We start from the raw sequence: 16,800 nt of genomic DNA, 5'->3' as shown, positions 1-16,800 counted from the left end.
TAAATTTTCTTAAAATTTGATCAGGTTTAGAGAAAAACCTACCAACTTCTACAATTTAATTGAATTTTACTAAATGTATAAATGCCAAAAAAAATCCATAAATGATATATCTCCATAGTATACATATCCGATATTGTAGATATAAGTACTTTGTAATATTTTTCAAATTTTAAGAAATTTAACTTGGAACAAAACTAGAACATCTTATAATTTGACACGAAGGGAATAGCATTCAAGTTATGCGAACAACCAAACAACTTTAGACTGCAGATTGCTCCAATTGCCATTTTTTAGAGGCGCAAAAAACGAATAACACGGACGAGCATATGGATTTTCCTTTTTCAAATTGCTCTCATGGTCTCTCCGCACCAAGAAGATTCACACAGTTAGTGCATAAATTTGTGTTAGTTCCTACAACTATTTCCGATCTATACAAGTTGTTTCTCTCAAAGTTAGTTCATTTTCCAGTCTCATTCATCACTGGACGTTATGAGCGTCGGTATTTGCCCGTTGTCGGCAAAATCCAGCTTGTTCAGCCTCATGCAGCACAACACATGCTCAGGTACCTCTTCAGCCTTCTGTGCCTGCACCAAGATTACACCATGCTTAAGGTTCAGAATTTCAGTCAACAAAATTTTCCTCAGGGCAGCCAGTCTTAAGGCCAGGGGCAGAAACAAAGGAGGAAAAGTACCTGAATTGTCAGCCCAAGATCGATGACACCGTGTTTCAGACGGTCCCGGAAGGTCTCGAGACCCTTTCGCGATATGAAGCTGAACCGGTGCACGTCGATATCAATCTCAAAGTAGTTTGAACCCTGCATCATAATGAGCACAGGCACATTTTTCAGTCAGGACTAGGGAGGACATGAAGATTTCTGAAGCGAGTGTCTGTGAGTTGATGCCTTGATGGACATGTGAGAAAACATGATGGGTCAGTACCTTGTAGAACTTGTGCTGGGGTCTAGACAGCACAGGCTTTTGATTGTAGGTTTGCACGAGCTTCCTCTCAGTTGTGCTAAGTTGCAGGTCCTCAGGATTTACAATACCGGCCAGGATCTTCAGCCTCTCTGTGTAAGGCACATTGCTGTCTACTGGGAACCCCTTGACCTTCTCCATTTCCTCATTCATAAGCCTCTGCATAACCAAGTATCATCAGAAAATTGGGCCAAGGGTGCTGGAAAAAAAAAGTTTGGATTGTGATGACGTGGCGCAATCAATCTGAACTTACCTTGATGCTGTCCTTCAGTTGAGGAGAAATCTCCTTGTCGAAACTGTCGGCTATCTTGAAATACAGAACTAGGTTTATCCCGTCACCGTCATTCTCGCCGAACATGGCGGTAGGATAGGTAGGCAACTGTATATTCAGTTAACTTGTTAAGTTTTCAGAACTAACCACTCAATACACAAAGGTGAGAAAGCAGTATTGGTACTTGTTAATAGTTCACAATGAGGAGCATAATGTGCCCTGCTGAATTACCTGAATGTTCACAATGAGGAGTGAAGGGAAGGCGTCGTGAGGCTTGAGCGATGGAAGCGCGATGTGCTGCGCGATGTGGTGTACCTTCCTTGTGCTGGCAAACATGTCTGCTCCGATTGGGGTGTAAGGGGAGAAGTTCGGAGCTGGGGATTTCTTCTTGTCTCTGCAAGCATTTCAGGTGCTCAGTCAGGTCCACTGATGACAAAATACACACAATGGATGTTTGTGTATCGATGTCAATGTTCTTGCTTCCTACCTGAAGAAACCCTCCCCTCTAACTTTGAACACCGACGGTTCAAGAACGGACCAGCAACCCTCCGACGGCTTCTCGCCGGCCGAACACGGCAGCGTCAAGCCGGCTCTCGGCCGGTACAAATACTTGGCCGAACCACCTGCATTGTCAATTCAGTCAGCAAAGCAGAAAACCAATAATACTGAACACAATTGCAAGATACAGTACTACTAGTAGATCAGCATCTAAAGGTGTTCGATGTTGACTCACTCATTTCAGTCATTTCATCGCCCTCATAGGACCTCCTCCTGAATGAGAGCCTGACGACGGCCGATTTCTTCCTCTGGTGGTGCGGGCTGACCCCGGCGACCGGCATCGGCATCGGCTGGACCTTGTTGCTCGGGACCGAGCCCGGGAAAGGCCGAGGCGAGCACGACGCCGCGCTCTGCGGTTCTTTCAGGCACTCATCAGCAGCAGCACTCGAGCCATCATCATCGGTCTTCTCCGGCGGGTCTCCCTGGCACGCCTCCGCGTTGGCGATGCTCCTGAGCCGCTGCACGGTGTCCGCCAGGCACGCCGCGTCCTTGCAGGGCGACGCGTTCGTGCCGCCGCCGCCAGGGACGACGACATCCGGGAGAGGATCTGGAAATTGACGGAGATCGGATCAGTATCTGAATTCTGAACGCTGCAACGCTGGAGAAGAAAGATCAGGCGAGTGAGTGCATTTGATTTACCTCCGCTGACGCTGGCGAAATCGTTGTCAGGATCATCGTCTTCGTCGTCGTCGTCGAAGTCGGAGTCGTAGTCGGCCGATTCGCCCAGCATGCTGACGGAATCGTACCAGGCTTCTTCGCAGATCACTGCAAATATAGAAAATGTTTCAGGGTTCTGAGTTCTGAGCAACCTGGTGCCGATTGCCGGAGAACACGAGGAAATTGGAGAGGGAGGCGGTTGGTTGTCTGTCTCGGGCTCTCGGCTCACCATTTCCGGCGTCCATCTGGCTGTGCTGCCACTGCAGCTGCGTCAGGTGGAGCGTCACGCCGGATGCCGGCGGCGCGTCTACGTGGAGGACCTCGTGGCGCGCCGCGAAGCGGTTGGACGCGCCGGCGCCGGAGAAGACGACGGGCGCGTCGGCGATCACGGCAGACACCTTCCGGCGGAACCTCCTCGCCGTGGCCGACAGCCTCCTCGACCGCCGCCGCCGCCTCGTCGTCGACACGCAAGAACCCATGGCCGCCGCCGCCGCTAGTTCACCTGGAAAGGAAGGAAACCAAGTTGCACCTCTCACGGTCAGCAACTCAGAACTCAGAAATACTTTGAAGAACTCGAAAGGACAGATCAAAGAACACCAAATTACCCCTTACCAATCAATCAAGGGAATCCACCAACCAACCAATCTAGCGATCTCCAATTATCCCAAAGACCCAAACTCTCTCTCGGCGGATAATGCGACTGCAACAAAAAAAAAAGGGGCTGGCGCTGGCCGGCCGGCTTTCCGTTCTTCCCACAAGGTCACGGACGCCAGCTGCTGCGGCAAGCAAATGTTTATCCAGTCCCTCTACTTGTAACTCGCTAAGCGCATCATAATCATGCGCAGCAAGAACGTGACGCGCATGCCATTTAGATAATTGGTCGGGAGGGAGGACCCGTGGTTTGGCCTTAAAAGCGTGTTGATCGATGGATGGATCTCCCCCTCCCCCCCTGATCTTTGTTGTTCAGCAAAGGCGCGGCATATAAATCGAAGGAGAAAAGGATAAAGAAGTGCGTGAGGGCGGGTGGTACGGGTCTCTGTCACGCGTGTTTGAAGAACCCAGACCCCCTGGCTTCCTAGCAACAGGACACAATACAAGATTACAAAGTGCCTGGCTAAATAAACTAATTTGGCCATGAAGGTTCTGAGCTTCAAAATACTTGTTTTTTTTTCTTCTTCTGTGGGTACCTGCAGCTGCTGGGGGAATGAATACTGGTTAGGTGACTCAACGACTCGAGCTCTCCAGGCTTGATCGATCCAGGGTTGGTCAAATTGCAGCTGCGCGTGTACTTGCGTACTCGGTCATAGAGGAAGCTTGTGCCAGTTATATAGTATGGAGATAAACAAAGGAATACCAGGAGAAAATCCCCTGCTGATGATTTTGACAATGGTGGCAAATCTCAGCAAGAAGTACTCTCCCAAGTAAACAAAATCTCCAAATCCTTTGTGTGACATATGCAGGATTGCGACTGATGATACAGACATTTAACGAAATTACGCACTATCATGGGCATTGATTATTAATCAAATGGTTTCTGCAGGCACAAAATCCCTTTATTATCTTAAAAAATACACAAAATCCCTTTCATGATTACTATATCTTTTTGTAGAGATCCTATTATTATACCTGTTTACATTACAGAAAGGGGGTCTTTTCCTTATAGGTAGCTTGCACGCTAATGTCACTGGACAGGGAATATTAGGGGAGCGCTAAACAAATGGCTTACAACCAGCTACTGAAAAAGGCCGCCCTCCAACCTGATCAACAACAAAGCTCATGCCAGTTATATATGTAACGGAGAACCACTATAAAGAAATGGCGATGGATGCAGCCAGTCAAAACCGCGACCTTTTCATATGGAGGAGGAGCACACATCATAATAGTCCCTTTTCTTTTGCTGTCTGCTGGTGTGCTCTCCATGATGATGGACCACGGACATAAATAAAACATCGAATCGTCAAATCAAACTCCAAAAAAAGAGAGGGAAACAACTGTGTGGGTGTAGGATGTATGTACACAGCCTGACAGCAAATGGCAGCGGGCATGATGAATGGTGTTGCAGGCCTGTTATCTCCAGGTTTCAATTTTCTTGAAGCTGTATATTTATTTATTTATTGGGAGAAATGACACTACCTCCACAATGTAATAATGGAGTACCATGCATGTGGATTACAAACTTCTGTTTTTATTTTCAAACGGAGGAATGTGGAATGCAAACTGACAACAAAGGTACTTACCAGTGTGATTAAGTAAGTGAGAAAAAAAAGAAGTACCTTCAAAATTCAAAATGGCAGTGGCGATGCTTTCTTGATGAATGCCACTACTAGCTAGCTGAATGAGCAGGTGGAGGCGACTGGTGATGATATTTATAGATCACTCTTGAAAATTAGAAAAGAAGAAGACAACTGAAGAAGCATAATGGTCTCGATCAGTAGTGTGAGTTGGTGCAGATGCTGTTCCTGATGCGTACACTCCGCCGTCTGCGGCACTGAAGCCTGAAGGAGGTGGAGAATTGGCAATGCAGACGCGTGCGTGCAGCCGCGAAACGCCCGTGGCGCTAGTGGTGTTTGGAGAGCATCCGGAGACTTAGCATGACTGCGTGCCGAATGCCCGATGATGCCGCGGCACGCGGCCGGGTCTTTCTCTTTCAGGCGTTCCCGCTTATCACGAGTTGCGTAACGAGTGTGGATCGAATCGCTTCCCGTTCTCTTTCTTTCTTTCTTTTAGATCAACGGCGAGTCTTCGGAGACCCGTCAATTTTCGGGTCGGTCTTTCCCTGCTCCGTTTTCGGACACGGATATATTCCCCGGCGGGACCGCGTGGACCTCCTGCTGCCGTCGGATCGCGAACGTACGGTGCCGATCGATCCTTTTTTTTCCCCGAGTTTGCCGTGTTGTGTAGTACCGATTTGCTTCGTCCTCAGCTCAAAATGAAAAGTTGCTTCGCCCTTAAGAATAAAGCCAGCATGTTTTCTTTTAGCTGTGGCTATCATTAGTAGAAACTCGGGCATGCTAATTGAAAACGAGGTTTGGTCACTGACGGCCGTGTGTTTCTTCGATCTGTTGGAAAGTGAAGGGAAGGGAGGAACAAATGCAGCGGTTGATCAACCCCCACTGACGTTATTCCATCGATCTTCTCCACGTACGTGCATCACGCCAGCATTTTTTGTTCGATAGGCCATATTGAACACGGAAAACCGAAGAGTAAGTCACGTACTACTGTTGCTGGCCAGCATAGAGCATACCATGTCATGGAAACAAAAAGGAAACTATACTGGAGCTATACATCACCTCACGTGGAAAAGGAATATTCTCTCCGTCCAACAAAAGATGTCTCAAGTTTGTCAAAATTTGAATGTATCTACACATGACTTAGTATATAGATGCATTCAATTTACTTGAGACATCCTTTGTTAGACGGAGGGAGTACGATAAATCCTAGGGATCGTGAAGTTAATGTGTCATATCTGGTATACGTACGTGGTGGAGTTTGTTGAAACATACATTGACCAAGTCTCTGTGTTTAGACTTGTGGGTGATTTGATTTATGCATATATAAAACTCACGGCAATTTTGATTTGATCAAGTACATATATACATCATGCAACCAAAAAGATTTTGAACACAAAAGCCCGACTATAAAAATAAACAATTGCGCGTGCGGCGTGCCCTCGAGGAGCATGGACGTGAGAAAGAATGATGTCCCTACCTCTTTCAGCTTAAATTTTTGAGTTAAACCAACTGATCCATGGAACGCAATAAACGTTGGCACGCTGCTGAACCACCATACAAAAAATAAAGGAAAAGCTTTGGTCATAGGATCGACCCAGACACCCAGTGCGCCTCACATGGCACCTTCTCAAGTGAATGCTATATCGAGCTCTCGACAGCATAAGCAGAGGGGGTGTCTGAAGTTACTGAGGCACACTGTTGCCTTCCTTCTTTAGTTTACGTACTGTCGCATTGTAATCATGTTGATGTGGAGATTAAAGGCGACGAAGGCGATATGATAACTTTGAGGAGCACGGCAAGTACGTCTCCATCAAGCTTGTCGTCCTCCAGTGGCCATGGACGAGATAAACAATGCTTAATTAGTTACGAAGTACCTCGGATGCTAAGCTGTCCGGATATATCCACCACGTACGTAACGTACGACAGGTCACTGGCTTAGTTTAGTTATTAGCTAGCCTCCTTGAGATCATAAAGTAGCAAGAGGAAATGAGGAATCCTTGACATGTTATTCGGTTCGGCCCTTTAATCTTTTGACTGGTTTATATTAGCTTGCCTCGTTGAGACGAACCGGTTTGTAACTTAGCCGTGTTGTTCTTGTTCGTGGTGTGACTGGAACTGGAAGATTGGAAAGCTACCAAACATGTGAAGGAAGAACGCACGCTTGATGGCACGTGTGTGATTTTAAGATCGAAGATCCGTCGCCCGTGTGGTTTTTCTTCAATTTTGCAGTGCCCCTGGTAATAATCTGGTATCATGGTATATGTTTCACCAAGTCAGTACATGGATCGAGTGTGCCGCATGCAAGACACTACAGTGAGATACTACACGATTCTTGCTTGCGTCTATGCACTGATTTCTACTGCGCAATTTCTACTTAATTTTTGTACTACGGAGTACCAACTTCACAATCTGTACCGTGTTTCCACATTGTCCCTATTAATTGCATTTTTGTATCACTTGAAACCCTGGTGTAGAATGGAAAAAATTACTGTAAAAAACTACTCACGGAGTAGTAGTTTTTTCACAGTAGCACAGGAGACTATCTATACACGGAGTTTTTTTTTTTTTAAGGGGGAGGAGACTATCTCAGTGAAAAGTAAAAGGAAACCATAAACTACTGGGTTTGCCGTAAACTCGTCGTAAGCCTCTGGCCCATATTCGCTACAAAAGTTGGCTCGATAGCCCGCTCCTAAATTCGGCCTTACCACCCGAGAGACCGGCAACACTGCAACAGGCTAGGATGTGCGGCCCGAACCCATTAGATGGGCCCAATCCGTGCCCAATGCCGCATTCATTCCTTCCACCGCGGCGCGCGCCCAAAAACTAACCGATTCCCGCTCCCCGTCGCCGTCCCCCTGCCTCGTGGCTACTAGGGTTCCGACGACCTTCCCCCGCCGCCGGCCGCCACGCAGCGCTCGCTTCCTCAACAGCCGCCATGTCTCAACCCGTCACCCCACGCCGCAGCACCCGCTCCACCGCCTCCGCCCCCGACTCGCCGTGCTCCCCTCCCAAATCTCCCAAATCCAGGCCCAAACCCCCACCAAGACGCCAACTCCTCCCTGCCGCCGCCGCCGAACCGGAGGAGAAAAACACCCTCGACGCGCTCCTTGAGGCGCTACCCGGCCGCCGCACGCAGGTGACGGACCTCCTCCGCCTCCTCGCGCCCGCGCCCGCGCTTCCCGTCATGCTCCACGGCGGCGCCGCCACCGGCAAGACGCGCGCGCTGCTCCTGGCGCTGCGGCACCTCCGCCCCAGTCCGCGCCTCGCCTACGCCGCGCTCCGCTCCCTCCCTTCCCCTCGCGCGCTATTCGCCTCCATCCTCTCCCAGCTCAACCCGATACCGTCTTCAAATTCGTCCCGCCGGAGAATCCCTGACAAGCCCTCCGACTTCATCGCTATCCTCCGCGACGCCCTTGCTGGCTTCGTTGCCCAGGGCGAGCCTGCATGTCTTGTGTTCGACAATTTGGAGGTCGTTAGGGGCTGGGACAAGGGCGCCCAACTTATCTCCCTTCTCCTCCGCCTACACGATCTCCTCCGATTACCGCAGGTTGTGCTCGTGTACGTGAGTAGCGCAACGCCTGATGCGTACTATACCATGACTGGCTCTGTTGAGCCGAATTATGTTTACTTCCCGGATTACACGGTGGAAGAGGCCAACGACATTCTGATGCGAGGACATCCCAATCCGAAGCTGTACTCATCCTTCTTGAGGTAAGGGAAGCAGCAGGTCTTCCTGTGTGTTCATTCGATCCTGGTTCGAATGGGTCGTGGTAAATTTCACATGATTGGTGATTACTCAGCGACATGGTTAAAGTTTTTCTTATGGTACTTTGATGCTTGGGCAGTGTGGTGCTGAAGCCATTATTCCGAGTGACAAGGAGGGTTGATGAGCTGGCAGCAGCGCTAGAGCCGCTTTTCAGGAAGTACTGTGAGCCATTGGGGGACTTGAAAGTGGTTCCTGATGAGGGTATTAAGAGGCGGTTATTTGAACATTTGCAACCACATTTGGCCGTGGTGTTGAATGAAACATTCAGTGTCCCCATGAGAGCTTTGGTGGGTGAATTCAAGAATGGTAGTTCTAGTGGAAAGGGTAACGTCAAATGGCACTTTGGTGGCAGAGATGGTCTCTCGAGTGAATTAGAGTTCCACATGTCAGTGTCCGCCAAATACTTACTGTTATCCGCCTTCCTGGCTTCAAGGAACCCAGCTACTCTTGATGCGGCGTTATTCGATTCCACTGGAGGGTCAGATAGCCGTAACTGCAAGAGAAAGTATGTCATATCTTATCATCTCTAGAGTCGCCCAATTTAAAGGCTAATCAATGTTTGTATTGCTGCTCTTTAATGCAGGAGCTCTCAGGCATCAATAGATAGAAAGGATACCATGGCTGAAGAGATGCTTATGAAAGGTCCTGGTACATTTCCTCTTGAGAGACTCTTGGCCATATTTCAGTGCATCACATCAGTGTCAGAAGATGTGCTCAATGAAGTTGAGTGCCCAGACAGTATTATTGGTGGAAGTGGAATGACTGGTTTGATGTCAGATGTTCTATTACAACTGTCTACCCTGTGCAATTCTAATTTTCTCTCTAAAAGCCGGAGCTGCCCATTAGAAGGCTCAGCGAGATATCGATCCAATGTCAATGAAGATTTAGCTCTCAAGGTGAATATGTCATAACGTTGTTATGTAAGATCTACTATGTATAACCTTTGTGCGGTTAAGTATTCTAATATCGTGCCTTCTATTCTATAAATGCTTACATTATTACTTGACAGGTTGCCAGGAGTGTTGGTTTCCCTCTGTCGAAGTATATGTACAGAAGATAGCCTTTCGATTCTTAGTCCAGGCAGCAGAAACTACTTTTGGTGGCTCTAGATGCTCCGCTGAGATCTATCTAGTTACCTTGATTGTAGAGTATTGAGGAAACTGCTACATGCTCCATGTTCTTTTGTAATTTCCTAGCTTATGCTGCTCTTGAAAGGCTGAGTATTGTAGTCCATCCTAAACTTAATGTAACTGACTGTCTGTAAGCTTCTGTTACATGTCCCATAATTTGTAGTGCACCGGATGTTTTATTTGCTTATCAATAGTATGCTATTTTGCAACAGAAAATTCTTATCCAAAATACTTAGTTTTCTTTCTTCACAATCTGCATGTGTAATACCATAAATCTGACTTATCTGCACCTCAGGCAGTATTATTTCTGTACACAACCAGTCCCTATTCCATTGGAACCATTTGAACTTTCACTGCCATTTTTCATGTAAAATTCTACTCCCTCCGATCCATAATAAGTGTCTGAGATTCAGCACAAAGTTAGTACAAAGTTGTACTAAGTTTGAGACACTTATTATGGGTCAAATGGAGTACCATATATTCAATTTTACACTGTGTTGTCCAGGTCTATGGTATATTGCCTCTGTCAGCTTATTAAGCAGCATGCATACTTTGTACTCTTTGGGTAACTGTTATCATGTTATATTTCTCTGTACTCCTTTGTTTGAAATTTGTATCCATATATCATCTCTAGATGATTGAAAATTAAGAGTGCTCACGTGTTTAAAGTTTCAATAATAAACCCTTTTTAGTTTAAGAAATACTTGCAAGATGCAATCAGCCAACTGGTCCTGTTTTAGTTCATTGAGTTCCATGCTAGACCCCTAACTTTGGTGATTTCTTTTGTTAATAATGAAGTAAAATGGCCACATAAACTTAATTTAATGTTTACATGAGTGAAGCCAAACCTTCTCACTCTACGGACCATTGTACTTTTTTTTTGTGAACTGATGGTCTACGGTTTTCACACGGCATACTGCATGTTTAACACAAGCTATGGAGCATCTCATATCCACTTTATGTACCATATGTCCCAATTCTTTGTTTTAAATGCATTCTGACTGGCTGGTTCAAAGTTTACCAGTGACACATCACAGGGCTCTTCACGATGCATTGGTTCACACGTGGTGCTTTGATATGATGACTGATTAATCTTTCTGTCCAAGTAAACCAGTCAAGACAATCACAAGGTATGATCTTTCCCTTCCAAATCGTCCTATATAGTAAGATACTGTTCGTACCACTGCCATCATTTCAAATGCATATGATTCATATTTTTGCACAAGCTGCTTTTTGAAATGCCTGTGAGAATTACCTGCAAGAATTGTATGTGCCAATTGCCATTTAGATAATATAAGCCTGTGGAGTGTGGATATTATCTTCCCTAAGCTGTACTTGAAGCAGTTAGGTCCTTTGTGGTACTGAATGGAAAATTGGAAACGATTTATACTACTTCCTCCGATCCATATTACTTCTCTTGGCTTTGTCTAGATATGCATGTACCTACACAATGAAACGCGTCTAGATACATGTGTATCTAGACAAAGCTGCGACAAGTAATATGGATCGGAGGTAGTAGTAGTTAAAGGAGATGGTTGAATGTGAGTGCTGTTCTGGTTTTTGGCAGAGACATTTAAACTAATTATACTCAGTAGCTGTTTAATACTCCCTCCATTCCATAAAACAGCTCATATAAATCTGTGCACTTCAACCAAGATGGATTCTCATTTCTAGTGCCTGGCCAACCAAGTTGATTTAGAAGTAGATGAGTGGGGACAGTTATTGGCCCGGAGCGGGAATCAATGAGAAATGAGCTATATAAGGGAACAGATGGGAAAAAAAATTATGTGAGGTGTTTTATGGAATGGAGGGAGTAGTGCTCAACTGTAGCTATGTGGTACCAACTATTACATGAATGTGAAAGTGTTTTTGGCCCTAATGTACTGTAAAAACTTACTTTTGCTTGTCGTTCTTGGATGTGGCCATCATTAATTGCTGATATAACAAGAGACCTATCTAATTATGTCAAACATTTTTCATGAGTTACGACGACCTCACTGCACAGCACACAATGCAAAAGATTATGATGCCACAGTTTATTGTATTAGGGTGAGCATTCTATGAGGTACAACACAGTAACTATAGACTCGTGCTTGTAAGAAGATTTGCATCTAGGAGGTGAGCCTAGCTCACTTGGTTGGGGGAGTGTATGTACAATCCCACTACCTGGGTTCAAGTCCTCAAGGATGTGAATTTAGGTTCCTATTCATACTAAGAAGATTTGCGTCTGCTATCCTTGAGTACGATTTCTACTTAGTTACACAATTGGTAATTGCTCCTATTCTCCTCACTAGCATTTTCTACACTTGAAATATTTGACACTGTTACATTCAGCAGATGATGGAATTACTTTACCTCCAAGAGTCAAATAACAATCATGATTAATAGAATCTGATGGCACTGGTTTAGCTTACAAATAGCCTGGCAATATTCTCTAGTGGCATAAAATATGAATCCTTCATCATAACACACAATAACTGGATGTTCAAGTAAAAAAAGGTATAATCTACTGTCAGGAGCCTATCACAAATTCTTTCTGTACCATATCAAGGCAAAGTTCCTTCTATTAATGTGGTAGACATGTCTGCATGGGATCAGACAGCAAATTGCACTACTACCTTAATACCTTTACAGACTGTGATGACACCACAATATATTCATCTTCCTTGGACATAAGATGGGATAACATTAGCAGATTTCTCCATGTTATCGACGTTTGACATCTCTAAGCTCTTCATTGGGATCCCATCATTGGAGCCTTCAACAACATCACCCTTCTCTTGAAGTTGCAAGGCAAATTCAAGTTTCCATAAGACGTCTCCCATTGATGGACGGTCAACTCCGTAGTCAGCAAGGCATTTCTCGGCAGCCTCAGCAAACATCTCAAGTGAATCAGGCCTGATTTGTCCTGCAATATGGGGATCAATTATTTTATTAAGCTCCCCTTTTCGGTGCCATGAACGGGCCCACTCTGCCAGGTTCACCTGATCTCTTGGAAGTGCTGGATTGATGGCTGGTCTTGCACACAGCACTTCAAAGAGTACCACCCCGAAAGAGTATACGTCAGATTTCTCTGTCAGCTGTTGACGTCTGAAGTACTCTGGATCAAGATACCCAAAGCTTCCTTTGACAGCAGTGCTGACATGAGTTTGTTCGAGGGATGGAGCAGCTTTTGATAGGCCAAAATCAGCGACCTTGGCCACAAAATTTTCGTCGAGGAGGATGTTGGTAGTCTTGACATCACGGTGAATTATGCCCTGAGCTGCACCTGTATGCAGATAATGCAGGCCCTTTGCTGCCCCAATGCTCACTTCTAGGCGCTGCTTCCAAGAGAGAGGCTTGATGTTTGTGTCACCATACAGATGATCCCTCAGTGGACCATTTGACATGTACTCATAAACCAAGATCATCTCATTGTTCTCATCACAGCAACCAATGAGTGAAACCAGGTGGCGGTGGCGAAGCTTTGATAACATCTGAATTTCAGTCAGGAACTCGTTCATACCTTGATCAGATGATGGATTGCCTCGTTTGATAGCCAGCTTTGTGCCATCCTCAATAGAACCAAGATAAACTTTTCCGAAGCCTCCAACGCCAATAACACCCTTTTCTTCAAAGTTTTTTGTGGCTTTCTGAATTTCAGCAAAGGTGAAATAGCGCCCCAACCCATAAGCACTGGATGCAAATATGCTCGAAAATCCACTCTTGGTCCTTGTTGAGCCAAAGCGATTTCTGGAGAGCCTGCTGCAGCTGCTCATGAAGCTTGAGTGGGAAGAGTTGAGAGGAAGAAACCAAGAGTGAAAGCTGTTTGTCTTCTGCCATTCTGGTCTATGGCTTCGCCTGCAGCATATCACTACAGCCAATGCAGCTGTCACTACCAAAGCAAGCCCTATGCCAGTCAGAGTCCTCTTACTAACTTGTGAGCTTGTTTTCGGTGAAAAGAGGCCATCCAAGCTGCTCGCTTCATTGCTTATCTTCATGATCTCAAGGCCGTTAAGGATGGCATTGGGATTACCTGAGTCAGTTGTGCTCGGGCCAACCTGGACTACAAGGGTGGAATTGATGATGCTGGAGGAGTCAGCAATGAAATCCTTGTAGTAGGCTACTGCAAGCCCCATTGTCAGGCTTGATAGATCCAGGTTTGAGACACCCATCATGCCATTAATGTATACATTGAAGTAGAGGCTATTGAGTGTCTTGCTGATAATGTCACTGAAATGTAGGCGGATAAGGTACCTGAATCCTGGGTCCGCTGCCATTTCCCATGTTATATTGAATCTTGCATCTGTGATATTTGCCGAGGCCATCTTCTGTGCCGTTGAATAGATGTTTGCTGGAGCAATGAGGGGTGTGATTGTCTTGTCATCGGGGTACTTAATGGTTCTAGGAGGAACCCAAGCTGCCTCTGCTGCCGCCTCAATCTTCAGAAAGGGTGCATCTGGCAACCAGGTTCTTCCTAGTGTGTCATTGAACGATGTAACCAGTGCGCCACCCATGTTCAGCCGGTAGATAACCTGCAACGCATTGTTGGATATGTCAAATTGGTCCTGAGGACCCATTCTGGTGGTGGTGTTTGGAATAAGGCTTGGTGGAACCGAGACAACCTCAATAGCATTGACGAATGCTACTGAGTTCTTCTTTGGGGTAAAAACAATCTTCAAGTTGTCTCCCTGTACTGCCACAAGATACTCCCTGAGTATAGGGGTGGGAGGACTGGCTATGAAAGAGAAATCATGGAGAAGGACCATGTTATCAGTGGACACGGAAAATGTTGCAGTGGTGAGGTTGTATTGGCTCTCAGGGATAGGTGAGAAGTAAAGGCGAATCCAATGGCGACCAGGCTGGGAGATGAAGAAGCTATAAGTTGAGATGTCAGAGAATACTCTTGCAGTAAGGTAGAGTGGGGATAATGGTGAAGCAGAAGCCAGGGAGGCTTTAGCAGCGATCTTGATGTCTGTCGGGGTTGACAGAAATGATACCGAGTCAGGATCAGAGCGGAATGTCCTACCATCATCAAGCGGCACAGCAGCAGATGCCCCGCAGCTGAGGAGGTAGTTGTCTTGAGGTACAAACCGATCTGTTTTTGATGCAATTGCATTGGTGGTGGCTACGCCAGTGATGGAAAGGATGAAGATGATCAAGAACATCGGTACTCTCTTCCACTCAACCATGCTTTCGGCCAAAATTGCAAATGTTGGCATCAGCAGCACTGCCTTGTAGCAAGTACTATTGGTCGCCTCTCATGGGAGGATGGAACTGCTCTTGGGATTGAAGAAAGAAAGAATGCATGAATGAACGAAGAAGTCTTTCATAGATCTTTTGGAGGGAATGCATTGGGTCAAGTGAGGAGGTATTGGTAGGATGCACGTTCAGATGAGATCAGGTTTCCTTTTAAATATCATGCCGAATGAGCAACTTATATCTGTATTTTTTTTTGAGTTGCTGTACATAAATGACAGGTGGAGCTTTATTGTACTTTGACAGGAAACAAGCCGACCAGCACAATCGCTTCAAAGAGCAACAGCTAGACAAGAATCAGTCAGGCATAACTGTGCAGTGCAGGTGGTATATGTATCAACGGCCTCTCACTTGTTTATTCAATTGGATCTTTGAAGTCTTGCATTTTTTTAGGGGAATTGAGGTCTTACAATGGATGTAGTTCGAAAGGGTTTGCTGTAGGTCTGTAGGATATTCAATTAATGGACTTACTAATCAATGCAATTATCATTTTTGGATGTTTAATAAGTTAATTTTTTTTGCAGGTAGATGTTAATAAGTTAATGATTTAAGTAGTATACGGTTCAAATGAACACTTTGAATAATGAAGCTAGGCTGTCAGCAGAGTTGTTCTTAGGTGTTTGGTTTGATTTGTGAACCTTTCGTGGTACCCACATGGACTTTTTATGAGAATATTATGGCCGGCCTGTGTTAACATCAAACAAATTAATGTTTCTCGGTGAATGCCCTCGAGATGATTTATTTGTTTGTTTATTTCCCTGCCATGCGTAGCAATGTTCTTCCAGCAAGGTGTGCTGCCAAGTTATTGCCCATTTCCTTCCCAAACAGTATTGATAAGGCGTATATTGTTAGGAAAAAGAAGATCAAAGGCAAATTCTATTTTATCGATAACGTGGGAGCGTTCCTAGCCCAAATATCCAATACCCTCTACCTACTGGGGAGACAGCTGCATATGCGGATCATGTAAGTGGCAGCCCATTTCCCTCCGCTCTGGTATCTCCGTTTGACCGGCTAATTAGTGGGACACCAATAACTTTTGCTTCTATGATCTGCCTATTGTGCTTCTTGCTTCCAATAAGAAATACACCCGATTATTCCGTTGTTTGTTCAGAGTCTTATACTACTAACATATTGTGTGTTTATTACTGAAAGATATAAAAATAGTGTTTTACACGTCTATTGTTTACCGTGGTATCTTTTCTTTTCTGAAAGGTACCGTGGTATCTTTCTTTGTTTTTTTCTGAAAGGTACCGTGGTAACCTATTACTGGCACGGTTGATTGCATCGTTCTGATATTTTTAAAGCTGAACTGCATAATCATTGCTCCATCTCCTATGTATATTGGGTTTTTTTTGCGGTGACTATCTTTATTGTATTTAAGTATCAATTTCTAGTCCTTTTTTCCTGAGGAAAGACCAAAATTTGGTACTTGTAGGTAAAGGATCGTGGAGTACTTGAGGCGCAGATGCGCTAGACTCGACTTGATATTTTTAAAGCTGAACTGCATAATCATTGTTCCATATCCTATCTATATTGTAGTTTATTTTGCGATGACTATCTTTATTGTATTTAGTATCAATTCTAGTCCTTTTTCCTGAGGAAAGACCAAATTTGGTACCAGTAGGTAAAGGATTGTGGGGTCCTTGAGGCGCAGATGTGCTAGACTCGGCTTGATATTTTTGTGGGCTCAATCTAAGCCCATTGCTTGCCTGATTAGATTATGGCCTGTTTGGTTCATACCGAAAATTGTCATACTTTGTGATGTCATAAGTAAGTTTAACCATGGCATTGTAGCAGTCTGTACTCTGTAATGATCCAATTGGTTTGCGCAAATTTATAATTTATGCAGCCTAAGTTCAACATGTCAGTGATTTAGAATTGTGACGAGATTCTATTACGGCGTCTATTTTGATCACCTAACCATAGGACAAGCTTACTGCACTAATCAAAGATGCCCTGCAAGTTGCTACGGGCC

At 45.2% G+C, this 16,800-nt stretch overlaps 3 protein-coding genes across 4 annotated transcripts; 1 reads left to right on the top strand and 2 right to left on the bottom strand.

The window, feature by feature from the left end:
* Positions 1–231: 231 nt before the first annotated feature.
* On the bottom strand, positions 232–4,798 carry LOC100831685. Of its 2 annotated transcripts, XM_014897399.2 has the most exons (11): positions 4,309–4,798; positions 3,073–4,217; positions 2,690–2,962; positions 2,443–2,568; positions 1,979–2,350; positions 1,733–1,868; positions 1,477–1,639; positions 1,228–1,353; positions 939–1,133; positions 692–814; positions 232–584 (listed from the first exon to the last, which is right to left on the bottom strand). In XM_014897399.2, the coding sequence occupies exons 3-11, from the start codon at positions 2,937–2,939 to the stop codon at positions 471–473; spliced, it is 1,605 nt and encodes a 534-aa protein (XP_014752885.1). In that variant the 5' UTR covers positions 2,940–2,962; positions 3,073–4,217; positions 4,309–4,798; the 3' UTR covers positions 232–470. The 2 variants fall into 2 exon arrangements, with proteins under 2 accessions (XP_014752885.1, XP_010229571.1); XM_010231269.3 differs by having other exon boundaries at positions 3,073–4,798.
* A 2,726-nt stretch (positions 4,799–7,524) lies between these two features.
* LOC100835362 (origin of replication complex subunit 1) lies at positions 7,525–9,836 on the top strand. Its single transcript, XM_003559109.4, has 4 exons — positions 7,525–8,402; positions 8,537–8,962; positions 9,041–9,353; positions 9,467–9,836. The coding sequence occupies exons 1-4, from the start codon at positions 7,627–7,629 to the stop codon at positions 9,515–9,517; spliced, it is 1,566 nt and encodes a 521-aa protein (XP_003559157.1). The 5' UTR covers positions 7,525–7,626; the 3' UTR covers positions 9,518–9,836.
* A 2,097-nt stretch (positions 9,837–11,933) lies between these two features.
* On the bottom strand, positions 11,934–15,540 carry LOC104582009 (probable receptor-like protein kinase At5g61350). Its single transcript, XM_010231260.3, has one exon. The coding sequence runs from the start codon at positions 14,786–14,788 to the stop codon at positions 12,245–12,247; it is 2,544 nt and encodes an 847-aa protein (XP_010229562.1). The 5' UTR covers positions 14,789–15,540; the 3' UTR covers positions 11,934–12,244.
* Positions 15,541–16,800: the final 1,260 nt, after the last annotated feature.

The sequence above is a fragment of the Brachypodium distachyon genome, chromosome 1 (genome assembly GCF_000005505.3).
Source record: "Brachypodium distachyon strain Bd21 chromosome 1, Brachypodium_distachyon_v3.0, whole genome shotgun sequence".
NCBI lineage: Eukaryota > Viridiplantae > Streptophyta > Magnoliopsida > Poales > Poaceae > Brachypodium > Brachypodium distachyon.
Note: the sequence above shows the minus strand (reverse complement) of the source record. Positions and strands in the feature narration are given on the sequence as shown.

Excerpts from the sequence above, each read along its gene's own strand:
- LOC100835362 (XM_003559109.4), top strand. The coding sequence starts at position 7,627 with ATGTCTCAACCCGTCACCCCACGCCGCAGCACCCGCTCCACCGCCTCC. Across the intron at positions 8,403-8,536 it reads CTGTACTCATCCTTCTTGAG|TGTGGTGCTGAAGCCATTAT; the intron begins GTAAGGGAAGCA and ends ATGCTTGGGCAG. Across the intron at positions 8,963-9,040 it reads AGCCGTAACTGCAAGAGAAA|GAGCTCTCAGGCATCAATAG; the intron begins GTATGTCATATC and ends TCTTTAATGCAG.
- LOC100831685 (XM_010231269.3), bottom strand. The coding sequence starts at position 2,939 with ATGGGTTCTTGCGTGTCGACGACGAGGCGGCGGCGGCGGTCGAGGAGG. Across the intron at positions 2,569-2,689 it reads CCAGATGGACGCCGGAAATG|TGATCTGCGAAGAAGCCTGG; the intron begins GTGAGCCGAGAG and ends CTATATTTGCAG. Across the intron at positions 1,869-1,978 it reads CGATGAAATGACTGAAATGA|GTGGTTCGGCCAAGTATTTG; the intron begins GTGAGTCAACAT and ends TTGACAATGCAG.
- LOC104582009 (XM_010231260.3), bottom strand. The coding sequence starts at position 14,788 with ATGCCAACATTTGCAATTTTGGCCGAAAGCATGGTTGAGTGGAAGAGA.